General features: G+C 40.9%; 1 protein-coding gene across 2 annotated transcripts; it reads right to left on the bottom strand.

Annotated features, from left to right (window-relative positions):
• Positions 1 to 1,293: 1,293 nt before the first annotated feature.
• foxo3a (forkhead box O3A) lies at positions 1,294 to 15,935 on the bottom strand. 2 transcript variants are annotated; one of them, XM_020053985.2, is made up of 3 exons: positions 15,757 to 15,935; positions 14,526 to 15,133; positions 1,294 to 4,294 (listed from the first exon to the last, which is right to left on the bottom strand). In XM_020053985.2, exons 1-3 carry the CDS (start codon positions 15,764 to 15,766, stop codon positions 2,804 to 2,806), a joined length of 2,109 nt encoding a protein of 702 aa, XP_019909544.1. In that variant the 5' UTR covers positions 15,767 to 15,935; the 3' UTR covers positions 1,294 to 2,803. The 2 variants fall into 2 exon arrangements, with proteins under 2 accessions (XP_019909544.1, XP_010876837.1); XM_010878535.3 differs by having other exon boundaries at positions 14,526 to 15,046.
• Between the last annotated feature and the right edge of the window lie 34 nt (positions 15,936 to 15,969).

The raw sequence follows: 15,969 nt of genomic DNA, 5'->3' as shown, positions 1-15,969 counted from the left end.
AAATTCACTGAAGAACAATGACAAAAAAAACTATGAAAACATTCCACACAGTACATTTAACACCATGTGGATTAACTTGCATTTGATGACAATTCAACTTTTAAAAATGAAATGTTTTACAATAAAGAAGCGCAGTTGCTACTTTTCCTTCTTTTTTATTCAGCATAGAACGTGTAAACAAGCATCTGTAAAATATTGGTAACATTCTCTAGAGCTTGTTTAGATGTAAACAGACAGTCAACCACACTGGGCTGACAGCTGGTTTGGCAAAATATTGTACATGCATGTATGGTTAAAAAAATATGACATGAAAGCAGGGGGGGGGGGGGGGGAATTAACTTTCTGTCACTAACCAGGTTTCTATCCAATCTTTTTATGCCAGTAAAGCACATGCCAGAAAAAAGAAAATTCTGGACCAGCTTGATGAAAACAGCAGATTTGTTTGTAAACTGACCAAAAGTCGACAAAAAATATGTTAGTCTAGGAGGGATCTTTGTGGGACTTTGAAAACCCCCAGAAAACCCCCCAGTTATTTTATATTGGTGGTTGACGTTTCAGAAAAACAACAGGTACGATACGAAATCTTAAATATTTAAGAAATGGTCTGTGATGACGCATTTAAGTTCATTTATAAGTCAACTTGTTTGTCTACATTTGAGCCTTGAATTCGGCCTCCAGTGTGACCATTTTTGTTCAAGGATTTTAGACATACTATATATAATATGATCACTGTCATTCCTGTGTTTTGCCAACCCCCAATTTTCGATTATTTACATACATTGACACGTTTTCTTAAATCCACGGAACTGCATTAGAAATAGAAATGTTCATCAGAAATGTTGGCCCTCATTCTCCAATGTGTCAAAGACGTCACATTTCATAACAAACAACTTTTGTGTTAAAATGTGTATACTGCGTATTTCCAAACAGCGTTAAATAGTTAAAATGAAAAGGTACAACAGTTCTCCATTAAGTGTATGTGGGCATGCTTGTGCATCCTTTCAACGTTCTCTTTCTCAGAACAAATAAATAAATAATGCTAATATAAAAAAAGACAAAAATACAATAGCTAATGAGTCTTTTGGGAAGGGAATCATCTGAAACATCCTGTGGACTGACATTAATGTCCTTTGGTGTGGTGTTAGGTTGTTAATGCGGTTTGGGAAATCTGGTGAAAAGATATTCCACTACAATACCCCGTAAATTACATTTACATACACACACCCACATACAAATACGTATATATATATACACATTTATATACACACAAATTTGTGTATATATATACACACAGTCTACACAACAAATATTTGATTTAAACTTTTTTTTTTACATATTAATGTAGAGATTTTTTATTTTCTGTAATTAATGTTTTCAGAGACTTGCCAGGGAGTGACATTGTTGGACACTTTACATGTTTAGATAAAAAAAGTTTGGTAGAAAATGTTTATTTTTCGGATGAGTCTAGATATAAAAAAGAAGTCTATTCTAAACCATTCAATAAAGCGTTTTCACAAATGAAAGTTATGTTTCTGATACATTTAACTGAGAAAAAGCTCTTGCATGTCAACCTCCTGTGTGTGTAGAACAGGACCAATGTAAACTTCCCATACTTCACATTTGTCGTCTGTAAAATTAATTATGTGAGAAACTGCAGTAGAAATGCCATGTTTACATCATAATCGTTATATAGTAAATTTGTAGTCACGCAATAACATGTGTGGTGCTCCCACTGAGAAAAGCATGCAGTTTTTTAAACTACCGATGAAACATGTATTTCACAGGGTGTTGAAAGTGCACGGTGACGAGTTTGATTCTGTCCAATATTAAGGGTCTTATTCTGGTGGCATGCTGGTTGGTGCTTGGCTGTAGTTTGACAAATAAAAATCACCTTGCATAATAATATCATCATGTAAACTATCTACCCACAATGTGTCTGCAAGCTTTTGGCCAGTGGGCACGTTAGCTATTTACAAAACAATCACTGGAATTAAAAATGTCATGGCAACTTTTGATTTGTTTTCAGTACTTGAAAACAAGAGCAAAAACGTAACTTATATTCACTACATTGTCTTGCGCTGCTTTTCATCTGCAGCAAGGCCTTTTGGCGGAAACACTATGGGTGAGAAAATGTACATATTTTCTTAATGCTGAATATTAGCTTGAAGATCTGTCACAAATTGAATGGAAACCTAGATAGTGCTTATAATTCACCACATAAGGATAAATCCCTGAGACTCAAAATGCGTTTATATCACATTTTACATCTAATAATCCACTGATAACACTTATGGTTACTTTTCCCCAATTCCCAACATAAGCTACACAAACCTAAACACTCCTGGGTCTGCATTCACAAAGCATCTCAAAGTAAGACTGCTGAAGTTGGTTTAGCCTTTTAGGTCATCGTAATGAAGAAGTATTTTACTAAGAGATGGTGAGTTTGTGAATATGCGCCCAGATATCTGTCTCAAGCTTTGTTTTTTTGCAATATGGTGTACTGTACATCTCCATCCTGTGTCCTAGACACAAAATACAGCACCAAAAATGTAATAAAAGAAACAAAAACATAATAGAACACTTCATACATAATTAGCCCTGCTACACCATCAAGTTGCACAATATGTGAGTCAGACAAGCTCACCTGAAATAATCACTCTTCATACTGGTCAAACTTGAGGTGCATTCTGTGGAAGTTCAGCCAATTCAGAAAGTACACAGACATTTCTTTTAATTGCCTCAACTGAAACAAATCCGACCGCAACAGAGAATGTTCAGAGAATGGGTACTGGGCTGAACCCAGCTAGCTTGGAACCCAGCTTCGGGAAGAGGATGTTGGTTTGGAGCTGGAGAACACCCCCGCTGTACTCATCTTATTAGCGTTCTGAGCAGCAGAGAGCAGAGAAGAGGAGTCAAAGCTGAAGTCGAGACAGTCGGCGTCCATCAGCTCATTACTTATGATGGTCTCCATGTCACAGTCCAGGCTGCCATTGAACATGTCCAAATCCAGCTCGGCAGGAATGGGAGGGACAGGAAAGCGGTCCTGAGCGGCCAACTGCAACGTGCCCAAGTGCTGGGCAGAAGTGCTGTTGTGGGCAGCAGAGCCGCCGAGCTGCATAGAGGAGTTTCCACCAGGAGACGGTAGGTGCTGGAGAAGCTGCTTGGCCTGCTGGTCCAAGTCTTTACTCGAGCACAAGACTTCCCTGTTAGGAGTTGACAAGCTAGCCTGGGCCTGCCAACCAGGTGCGGAGGAAGTCTGGGAATCTGGACCAGCGGCGCCCTCCCGGCTGGTTGACACAATCGGGTCTTTGTGGAGCAGCGTGGCGTTCCTCCGGGAATTCTGGGACAGAGAGACAGAGGCGCTGGCTTGAGACATCAGTGGGTCGGAGTGGGTGAGCATGACGTCGCTGACATGGCCGCTGTGGGTCTCCGGGCTCAGTAGGTCCTGCAGGGTGTGGTGGTGGTGGTTGAAACGGGAGGACAGGCAAGAGAAGGAGGCGGGATGGTTCTCCTGGATGGTCTGCATGGGAGACTGGCGTAGGGAGGTCACCGACGAGGACGGGGGGCTGAGCTGAAAGATGGCGCTCAGAGGGCCATAGCTGCCGGAGGACGGGACGCCCAGACTACTGTTGCTTCCTGAGCAGCTGAAGGTGAACACTGAGTTCCCCGTCTGACTGGCTCCTCCGCTGTCTGCGTCCTGCCCAGAGGGTTGCTGGGACGCTGTCAAACTGATGTCATCCAGAAGGTCGCCCATCAAGTCGTCAGGGAGCCCATCGTTGAGGTTTATGGTGAGAGCTAGGTCTGCCAGACCCAAGGGGGCCGTGGAGGGGGACAAACTGCTGGGGCTGGAGTAGAGCATGGGGGAGAGGGGAGAGATGGACTGGTCATCCAGAGCCTCATCCAGCTCGTTGGCAAGGATAGGGGAGAGGCGCCCGCTGACCGTGCTGGCGTTGGAGTTGGTGCGAGATCTGAAGTCCGTCCAGGCGTCCAATTCGTCGCTGCTACGGGACGTGGGACTTCCTGTCCACTTGGACAAGCTAGAGGATAGGGATAAACTCTCAGAGCTGCCATCTTGTACAGTCTGTAGCCCCAGAGCTGCCTTTTTTTTGGCAGCACGTCCGCGAGCACCTTTGATCAGCTTGTTGCTGTTGTCCATGGAAACGGCCCTTCGTCTTGGAGCTTTACCACCTTTGCCGCCCTCAGGATTGACCATCCACCAGGAACTCTTACCGGTCCCTTCATTCTGAACACGCATGAAACGACTGTGGAGGGACAGATTGTGTCGGATGGAATTCTGGAGATGAAGAGAAAAGGGCTCATTAGGTTTAATTCAGTTTTGTATAACACTTCTAATACAATATTGTTGTAGTGTAATTATGATTTCAACACCGATTTAGGAAAAACAATATACATGGATATTAAGTCCAATTAAATGGACTTAATATGGAGGTTTATTTTTTGAAGTATCCTAACCTCTGTACAAAGACCTGTATTCATCACATGTAGTAACTGGGCGAGATGCAGAAAAGCACAATGAAGGAGACCAGAAGAATGTACACAATGAATAAAACACTGCAGTTATACAATTTGTGTTTGTATTTTTTGGAAGATACAGAGCAGTGACCTATTTTCTGTCTACTGCTGTAAAAGGTCTAACAGATTTCCCTGGAGATATTCTCAACCGTGTAGCTTCTAAATTAAAGAGCTGGATTCTGTCTGTGCGTTCAGGCAACACAGAGTACTGCCGCAGAGTGAGGCAAAGGAAGGGGAGGGGAGGAACCGCATTAAGTAATCTCCGGGCTCTGCAGCACCAGGACAAAAGTTATCTGCATGTCACCTACCAGATATGATTAAATGCATGGATATAATTTAAACTGAAAACTAAAAATAACACTTAAATAGGGACTCCCTTTTTATTCCTTAGATTTCTATTTATTCCATCCTATCCAATGAGTAAAATCCAGATCGCTAACTTCAGAACAATGTGGACCCTGCGGATGTTTGAACATATAATTTTTTCATACGTTCAATCTAGTTATAGATGTGGCCTACTGTAGAGTGAAATATATATAGAACGCACGCACACACTTTATAAACACCCTGCATGTGAATCGGCTTTGGGTAGTGTTCTACAAATCCATCTTAGGTACTCAACCATTTTGCCTAGCAACAGCGGTTTATATCCTAAAACATTTTGTATAATATATGCACATATAAAATGTTATTCTGCGACGAGGACCAAATTGTTCCACGCTACGCTATGGGTCAACGGGCTGCTCTGTCAAGGCAATGTGTTTCTGTGGTTCAATGGTTTCAAACTTCCCGAAAAGCCATTGTCTACTCCAAGTATATTACAAGATTAAACCATCCAATGCAACATTTTCATCACCCAGTCAGTCAGAAGTGAAACATGCTTCTCTTAATGCACATGACTCATCAGCCATTCTTTTAGTTCACTTGGCTGTCAAGATTCATTTATTCTTTGTTTTGCACACAGGCAACCCCTGGGGTCATAAATATAGTTTGCTGATTATCTTATAACACTGTACCTAATTACAACTAAATGTATTTCTTTATTTGTTTTCTCCTCTACAACCCCAAAAACAACAATGAAGGCCCATTTTGTATTTTATGTTTGTGATCCCATGAAGCCCAATTCAGACCAGTCATTAGGAACAAACATTTGTGTTAGATTGTTTCAGTGCATATAACAAAACAAGGCCTCTGGGTGCTCTTTAGTGCTCAGCTGGGACTATGAAATCAAAAGGGAGTTCACCCCTTGTGGCTGAGATTCTATAACCCTCTCAGACTGCATTTGAAGGCTTTCCTTGTTGGTGGAACTTCACATTCACTATTCATTTAAAGTAATACCTTTGTTGCCTGGCTAACAAGTTGAACACAAGCCCTCTGGTGAAGAGTAGGAATAGCCACAACCCTCTCAGCACATGACAAATCACAGCTTATAGGTGGAAACCCCTTCAAAACCCTGGCTTGAAGTGTATTGTGCAGTGTGTAGATTCTTCAGCTTCTCTCTCTTTTGTCAAAAAAAGAAATTACAGGCATGTTCAAAACCTCTAAGACAGGATTTACAACAATGGGTGATCTCGAAACTAAATCATCAAGCTTGATGGCTACCCAGTGTGAAAACATGAAGGAGGTTCAACATTGACTAGACTGAAATGGAAAAAGATTAACCACTACCAGAGGCCTGTGAAAAAGACCTTCAATTAATTCTGCAGATTGCACGGATTTGCAGCTAAACAATGTAAAATGGCAAAAATCAACCTTTTCACAAAGCACAAAATAGATCCAATGCAACATCCCTAATAAGGAAAGCAATCAACACCTGTATGTATCAGTATGTACAAACAGGAAAATCGGACACATTTACTTGAAAGGCCACATGCATTTTGCAAGAGGGAAAAGATGGACGTAATGATACTGCAAGTCAAACGTGATCTCCCGATGCAGTGCTTTCTGTAAAATAACGGAGTCAAAGCACCCGATGTAGTGCTCCCTTCCCCCACCCTGTCATCCCACAGCCGCAGTGCTGCTGCCTTTGAGCGAAGCCACGTTGTGAACCGACTGACAAACAGACAGACAGTATGACACTGGAGCTATGCCAGTCTGCACAAAGCAATGCCAGATCCAGTGTAAAACACCAGCACAGCTCTGCCTCTCCTACACACCTCTTATTTCTCCCCCCTCTTCTCTCTGTCCTTCTCCGCCACAGACACCCCCCTCTCTCTACCTCCCTCCCCCATCTCCCTCTCACTTCTACAAATTCCATCTCTCATTGCTACACATTGACCTACATAGTTTCCAGTCAGCTGATTGAATCTTGTGCTCAGGGCCACAAGCCAATGAAAAATGGAGGTATGGAGCACGGCAGCCAATGGCAAGTCTCCAAATGATTTCAAATGAACAGTAGTAAGGAGGCCAAAAACACTGCAGCAGAGCAATATCACTCCAACAAAGAGTGCTGCTCATCTCTCTAGTAACCAGACATTATGAATTGAATAGATTCTGCAAAGAATAACAGTCATTAAAGGAAAAATTAACCTCGGAACTGTCTCATGAACGAAAAAATGTCCCTGCTTCAGATCATTGAAAATCACTAATATTGTGGTTCTCATAACCAGGAAAGAGGGATGGTCCATTTGTACATGTGAAATTCAGAAACGCTCATATTTAAGTCGCAAGGAGAATATAATTTCTGAGAGAACATCTGATACGTCACTATTAAGATATATATACACTACCGTTAAAAAGTTTGGAGTCACATACAAATGTCCTCGTTTTCCATGGAAACATAGATGAAATTAGTTTGAATAAGAGGTTTGTTAAGGTAATCTGAAGAGATTTCACCCCATGATTCCTGAAGAACTTCCTACAAGTTGGATTGGCCTGATAGGCACTTCTTATGTACCGGTCAAGCTGCCCCCTCAACAGCTCAATAGGGCTGAGATCCGGTGACTGTGCCGGCCACACCATTATAGATAGAATACCAGCTGACTGCTTCTTCCCTAATCTTTTTTATTTATTGACCAGTCTGAGATATGGCTTTTTCTTCACAACTCTGGCTAAAAAGCCATCATCACGGAGTCGCCTCTTCACTGCTGATTTGGAGACGTTGAGGTGTTTTGCAGGTACCATTTAATGAAGCTGCCAGTTGGGGACCTGTGAGCATGTTTCTCAAAGTAGACTCTAATGTATTTGTCCTCTTGCTCAGTTGTGCACTGAGGCCTCCCACTACTCTTTCTTTTCTGGTTAGGACCAGTTTGCACTGTTCTGTGAAGGTAGTAGTACACAGCGTTGCACAAGATCTTCAGTTTCTTTGCAATTTCTCGCACAGAATAGCCGTACATTTTCAGAACAAGAATAGATTGACAAGTTTCTAAAGAAAGTTCATGGTTTCTATCCATTTTGAGACTGTAAACAAACCCACAATTACTGACGCACCAGATACTCCGCTAGTCAAAGAAGGGCCAGTTTAACCGTTTTCAGCTGTGCTAAAAGTTGCAAAGCAGTTTTCTAATGATCAGTTTTAAAGTGATAATCCATTAGAAATCAGCTGTTTCCAGCTACAATAGTCATTTACAACATTAAATGTCTACACAGTATTTCTGATCAATTTTATGTTATTTTAATGGACAAAAAAAACTTGCTTTTCTTTCAAAAACAAGGACATTTCTAAGTCACCCCATGATAATGTAGGTACACAGCTCTAAAATGCTATTCCTGTAGAAATTGTGCACTCAAGAGCCAAGTTATGTATGGAATAAGCTGAGTTGAAAGCAAGGATAAGCTATAAAGCTTTATTGAAGACTAAATACATGCACTTACGTGACAAAAAACACAGCATTATTTTTAACGAATAATTACTGTACAGTTTGGCAACATCAATGATTGGCCTAGCTTCGCTCTCTTCATAAGTTACATGATGTACAGACCTAAGCCTACCCCTTCTCAGCCCATACTTCACAGATGGACAGCCTAAATCTTATATTGCTGAATGCCACAGTTTGCCAAAATCTATGGTCAGCAGTTGATATGCTAAATCCCTTCTTAATATGCAGACTGCAGACTTGCATCAGATGACATCCATTGGGGTTTGTTTCACCCTAAACCTTATCATGTGTACAGAGCATCAGTAAACATTCATTCCAGATATATTGTAGTGGCAAAACAATAATAGTATGGATCTATAAAAACTAAGAATATTGTGATCTCTCATACACGTAAAGTTCTCCACAATTGTACATGTAGAACCATCACATGGTAGCACATCCGGCTCAATACGCATACTTGTGATTTTTAACTTTACCATTCATGGTAATAAAAAAACTAAAAAACTCAGAACATCCCCACAAGAAACTCAATTGTCATCTCATGTCTTTTTTTCTGCAAGTAGAGCAGAGTGGGGTAAGACCCACCCCCTGTATCTAGACAACTGTCCACGTTTTGCTCCGAGACCGTAAATTCAGGAATAATTCCCAACTGGCAGTGAAGAAAAGGGCATGGGAAAAGTGGTAGGTTTTGTTTACCCCAACATTATTATTTTTTATTGTTTCAGGGGAAAATGGCTGTTAAATAAAAGAAAATGTATCCAGGTCTAAAAATATATATCACATATATCACAAAACGTGCTTTTTATCGCAAAAGATTAGCCCTCAACTGCTAAGCTAGGCACTTTTTCCAAAGTGTTGACTGTGGGGCAAGATGAGCCAAAGGCTCAGGGATAAGTTGAACCAACAGTTCACTTTGCCCCACCATGAGATAAGTTACTGGTGTATCCAAAAAAAATAATTATATGTTATGTAAAACTGCATACCTGACTATTTCTTATTTTAATTATTGTAGAAAAACTATCATGCCATGAAAGACTTGTACATATGTGGTGTGTATCTGTCATTGCTTAATGTCATTTCATAAACGTCATGAGATAGATGTCATAATACAACCACTAGCCTAGGCAAAGAGGAAATAGTTCCAGTGGACTTGACTTGCCCAATGATAAAGATATTTAATAGAGGTTATGCATTAACCACGATTGTGAGCCAATGGCATTCCATTCCAAGAAAAGTATTTCTTGAACTTTTGTTTTCATTCAACTACACTTCCAAAAAAGTTGGAACGCTGCCTAAAATGCTAATAAAAACAGAATGCAATTTTGATTTGTCAGACCATAGGACAGTTTTACACTTCACCTCAGTCCATCTTAAATTAGCTTAGGCGCAGAAAATGCAGCAACATTTCTGGATCTTTTTTAGATCTGGTTTCTTCTTTGCATGGTAGAGTTTTAACTTGCATTTGTGGATGCAGCAACAAACTGTGTTCACAGACAGTAGTTTTCAGAAGTGCTCCTGAGTCAATGCAGTGATGTCCACTACAGAATTGTGTCTGTTTTTAATGCTGTGACACAGGAGGGCCACTCAGTATTGTTTGTAGGCCTTCTCCCTTGCATACAAAGATTTCTCTGGATTCTCAGAACCTTTTAATGAAACTAAGTACCATAGATTGAGTTCTCTGCAATTTCCTGTTGAGGAACGTTATTTTTAAATTGTTGCACTATTTGCCCATGCAGTCTTTCACAAAGTGGTGAACCCCCCCCATCTATACTTCTGAAAGACACATCCTCTTTGGGATGCTCTTTTTATATCATGTTACTGACCTTTTGCCAATTAACCTAATTAGTTGTGAGATGTTCCGCCAGGTTCTTTTTTTGTATTACACAACTCTTCCAGTCTTTTGTGACCTCGGTCCCAGTTTTTTTTTTTAAACATGTTGCTGGCATCAAATTGAAAGTGGGCATATATTTCTCAAGGAACAATAAAATAATATTTCATGTGTTGTCTTTGTAGTATTTTGTAGTGTTTAAATGATCGGTTTTTATTTCCATTTTATACAGGGTCCCAACTTTTTGGGGATTCGTTTGCCATGCGATTATATTTCACTATATTGTGAAGGTCTTCCACCTCCTGGTTCTGCAACACAACATTAGGTTTTGGTTTTTGTCATAGGTGCATTGTTTTCATTTCACCCAACATCGGACATCCTGAAATAAGGGTAAATGCATGATTTATTTCTGTCTCTTTTCCCTTGACTGTGGCACAACTTAGGTCAAAATCTGCTCAACTTACCCCACTCTCCCCTACTTCAAGTTAAAACTCATGGCTAATTTCACTTTAACAAACATCCCAGGGAATAATTTAAATTGATGAGTGTTTCCAGTTTGACCTTTGTTTTGGTCAGTTATAAAACATTATGCTTCAAATAGCGTAAAAAGCCACAGTATTGATATTGGCATGCATAACGGCAGTAGTTTCTTGTGGGAATGTTTTAAAACACATTGTGGAGTGTTTTTTGTGCATTCATCCATTATCAGTAGTACAGCCCCTGCAAGTGACTAAACCAGATAAAGACTTTCAGGAATGAAACTTTGACCCAAAATATGTCCAAATGGTGGTTCAACACCAAAGTTAGGTTGAAAAAGGGGTTTATAATAAAACTAAAATATCCCTTTAAGCTACAACATGGTACTTAGAAAACACATGACCTATACTACAGGAAGCTTTTGATACTGAAGTGAGTTTCACTTTCATTGGTTTCAGCACAAAACTAGCCAACATTGTTTTAAGAAATGTTTTGCGTTTTGTGTGTTTGCATCACATTAAGTCAACAAGCTTCAGATGAAGCTTACATCAATGCATCCTTCAAAGTGTGCACAAACCAAGTCAAGATCTGAGAACTGCCTTACATGCTTGGTTTCACAACCTTTCATTTGGACACTCTTCCATGCACTAATTAGCACAAAATAGTATCCAACATCTAGCCTTAATGATGGTATTTATAACCAGAACAATTACATCACTACTGAATTACACAGTAAGTCAGTGTTTTATGCATGAAAGGTTAATTTTCAGCAATATGACAATGATCTGCTATATTTTTATAAATCATGTTATAATTAATTACCTTTCAATAGATGGAGACCAACAAACCTCTCTCTCGCAACAGTTGAACAGGATTACAAACCTAGGCTATTTCTATTTCCAACCTCTTTTTCCATTTAAATCCAGCAAAGCTGAAGCTTTCATTAGACTCGATTCCATGACGGATGGATTGGTTTTCCAGGCCAAACTAATCCCCGGAATCAAACAGAGGCAAGAGATCAGACCAACATATAAACTAGCTCAAGCTTAACCACTCGGGTATAAGGGCACTAGAAGAGACAACTGGGGTGTATTACTTGGTGGAAACCAAATGGAAGCAAACAATCCAAAACGTGGACTTACTTTGACCTTAAAAAAAAAATCTCAAATGGCAGTGATTCTGAGCAGACCCTAGGGCTCCCATGTCAAAAGTAGTGACCTAGAAAGGAAGTGGGGTGCCATTTGATTTGGAATGCACTCATGTCCAGCCATCTATTTGTTCTAATCCTTTAGATGAACAGTACTGTAAAACATCAACTCAGAAGAAAACCTGCAAAATCGTAGGAAAACCTGCAAAATCGGCAGTGTATCAAATACTTGTTCTCCTCACTGTACATTCCCACAAGGATAACAACTGTGCATCCAAAATGGGTTCAAAAGTTTGAACTGCTGACATCAACTCCTACAGAAGAAGTGTTTGCTGTGATCAGAGTTGAATTGAGCCCAGCCTTGCAGGACAATGCAAAATACCCAGATAAGACTGGCATTCAGAGGAACTATGTAGCCTATCCAGGCTGACATCACAACCACAAGACATTCAGGAATTTTTTTTAATGATTTTTCTCACTTTAACCAAACTCCTAAAACCAAGACATAGTTATGACCCATAGGGTTCAGTAATTAACGGGAGATGGTGCCAAACAGTCCAGTCTTTATCAGAAGTGTGTTCATCAAATGGGCTGAATGACAGTGTATGGGTTATCTTTTTCTATTACAGCATTGTGACATAAGCCGGGTAACAGGAGGGGTGTTGTCAGCATTCAAGCAACGGATATCTGCACAGGGCGTCCATTGGCAGTGGTATGTGATGGGGCGCACTCTGGGCTCACCCTGTTTCTATCAAGCAGCGACACACTGTCTAATTCCAGCTGGTTATTATCTCTAGGACCTCATGTCATATAAAACCAGTTCATACAGGCCAAGGGACATGACATACAGTGCCTTTGGAAAGTTCAGACCCCATAACCTTCTACACATGTTGCCATCAATCTACACATTATACCTTATAATGACAAAGCGAAACCTGAACAAACATAATTATTTAGACCCTTGGCTGACACTCCAAATTGAGTTCAGCTGCATCCTGTGTCCTTTGATCAGCCTTGACATGTCCAAAACCTGATCTGCCTGAAGGACAACCATCTCTGCAGCACTCCCTCAATCAGATCTTTTTGGTAGAGCTGCTAGGCAGAAGCCGCTCCTGACCAATGTTAGGGAACGTTTTGTGTTACCGAGTAAATAGTCTCCAGAGCGGAAAGTTTGAAGTTCTGAAAAAACATTTGGCACGCAATTAGAGTGAACAGTAAGGCTGTAAACGCTTTAAGTCAGTTTCAGACAATAGCCTTTCTTGGCTATTTGAACATAATTAGAGCCTATAAAACTGCCCAAGCTATCCAGAAAGTAGAGTCACTAAGTAGCTCTTTTATACTGAACTTATTTAATGTCACCCACAGCATATCTCAAAATATGGCAGATGTTTCATAGTAAAATTTGACAGCCAAATGGAAAAGTTGATTGGGTTTATTTATCTGGCTAGTTGATGTTGTTATGTACTGTAGGTTGATGTGCGCTACTGAGATAGAGCGCCAACCCGAAGAGTTGATTGATCAGGACTGGTAGGTTCCCAAACATTTGATTCCCGGAATACTTACGTTTTGCATGGAAAACATTCAGGGGAATTTTGTGGCTTTAACTGCTTTTTGGCAAATTATCTAGATTTGCACTTTCGCTTCTGCCTGTCAACACAGTTCAGTGATTGAGATGGCCCTGTATAAGGTTCAAAACTGACACACTGACGAGCCCCAGGTCATCCTACAATAAAATCACAGACCAATCTTGCAAAGTCAGATTCATTATTATGGTCTGTTGTATTGAAAATGGTTGTAATTACAGATTTGATCAATTACATTTATCCTTGCTATATTACAATGTCTGGCGAATACAAGGTACCGCTTATCTAGCTAACAGCGCCTCTACGGTGAAGCATGGTGGGAGGAGCATCATGGTATGGGGAGGTTTCGCAGTGGCAGTCACTAGGAGACTGGGAAGGAATAAGGGAAGGATGAACAGAGCAAAGCACAAAGAGGTCCTTGAATAAAACCTGATCCAGAGTACACAGGACATCGTACATGAGCGTAGATTCACCTTTCAGCAGGACAACAACCTGAACTTTACAGCTGGAGCAACTTTGGGACATCTCTGTGAATATACTTGAGTTTCAGCCAAAGCTTGGACTTGTACCCCATTGATAAACTGTGGGGAGACCTGAAGATCGCAGTTCACTGATGCACCCTATTCAAACTGACAAAGATTTTGAAAATCTACAAGGAACAAGGGCAGGAACTGCTCAAACCAAGGTGTGAAAAGACAGCAGACCAAAGACTTATAGCTGTTATCACTGAAAAAGATAACAGCTATTAGTCTGAGCAAAATAACTTTCAGGGGGTTTTTACAATACATTGTGCCAATATCTAAAAACTTGTTTTTGCTGTTATTATGGTGTATTGTGTGTAGATTGATTGCAAAAAAAAATAACCTACCACAACTTTCTATAACAAAATGTAGAGGAAGGGAAGGGGTCTGAATACTTGCCAAAGGCAATTTACATGGGCAACGTTTTTATACCAAAAATAAGACCCAAACTGCATCTGTCCACTAAAATATGGCATATGTACCTTATGTAAGAGTTTATTCTAAGGGAAAGCACTATCTTTATCAATTCATGTTACCTGCAGATTGGCTCACTCAGCCTTTGTTACACTTGCATTATAAAGCATCATCCCCTATCTATGACATCATCCTGCTGCTCACCTTCCAGCCTGCAGAGCTATTGCTGTCTCCTTTGTCCTTGAAGTAAGGGACAGACCTCACCATCCACTCATAGATTTGGGACAGCGTCAGTCTCTGGTCAGGCGAGCTTTCTATAGCCTGGGTGATGAGATCCGCATAGGAGTAGTTCCCCCAGGCATTTCGTCGAGCTGAGGACTTCCTGGGTTGGGAAACCAGGCCGTTGAGAGCGGAGACGGTGTGTGTGTGTGTGGACAGGGGAGACCCAACAACATCATTCCCCTCATTGGAAGTGAGGGTTAGTTCTTCATCCTTTGTGGTGGTTAGATTTTGGTGTTTAGAAGGGATCTGAGGTATGGCTATACCACCGTTCACTTTGTTGACAGTAGTAGAACTAGAGCTGCTGGGTGCTGTGACGTCATCATCCTCATCCTCTTCCTCAGGGATGATGTCATCGTTAGATTCCGGCTTCCCTGCATTGGACTCCGGTCGAGGGAGAGGCCAGGTGCAAGACCTCGGTCGTTTCTGGGGCTCGAAGTCTGGATCTATGTCAATATCCAGAGAGAAGGGTTCATTTTTCGATACTTCAGCCATATTCCTCTCCTTGAACTGTAGCTTGTACTCGGTATACACTGATCAACAAAATTGCATTCCATTAATAATTAGCCAATTATTGTTTGGTTATCATGCACAATAGCATATTAGCTTTAAATGACCAGACAGTATAAAAGCGTCCACATTCCACACTTGCAGCTGATATACTCCACGTGTTTCACGTCGAGTGTCGTATCTGCTGATCGCAGCAACGTTGATGTCGCGATTCAAAAGGCCATTGTTTTATTTGCATTTCGTACTGCAGCGTTTTAATGTAAACACATGGATGTATCTGTTAATACACGACGTGACATCGTAAATGAATTCCATCACCGATGGTGGCAATGTCGTGCAGCGCGTCATCGAGGAATTACGTTCTCCACAATAAGCGTTCCTTTCGCCAGTATTTCTTTAGCCAATCCAATAGGCGGATAACAAAAAATGTAACTAGCTAGTTAGCTAGCAAAATCCACACCTTTATATTCGAATGGAGGTGCCATCTTGACCATTTCCTTTCAAGTCCTTTATTATCCGTTTGGCTTTCAGTAGAGCGCCGCAAGCATTCATTCCCTGCCTTCAGTGATCTACTGTACTGTTAGATACCATCTAGCACTCGTTTCAGTCTTTGCACATAGTCAAAATGTAGAATGCAGCTACTTACAATGTTGCATGAAGGATTAATAAAATGTTCGCCCTGCATGTGATTCTGCTCCCCTCTCCTCCCGAGTAGCTGCGCACACCAACACAACCTCCAAGGCCATCTCTAGCTGGCTACTAGCACACGAATACAAATAGCCGTCGAGTCGTCCCAGAGGACAGAGAAGACCTGCCCCCTGGATTGCAAGGAAAGAATCAGCTTTAAAGTGACACGTTC

Source organism: Esox lucius, chromosome 15 (genome assembly GCF_011004845.1).
Source record: "Esox lucius isolate fEsoLuc1 chromosome 15, fEsoLuc1.pri, whole genome shotgun sequence".
In the NCBI taxonomy this organism is placed as follows: Eukaryota; Metazoa; Chordata; class Actinopteri; order Esociformes; family Esocidae; genus Esox; species Esox lucius.
Note: the sequence above shows the minus strand (reverse complement) of the source record. Positions and strands in the feature narration are given on the sequence as shown.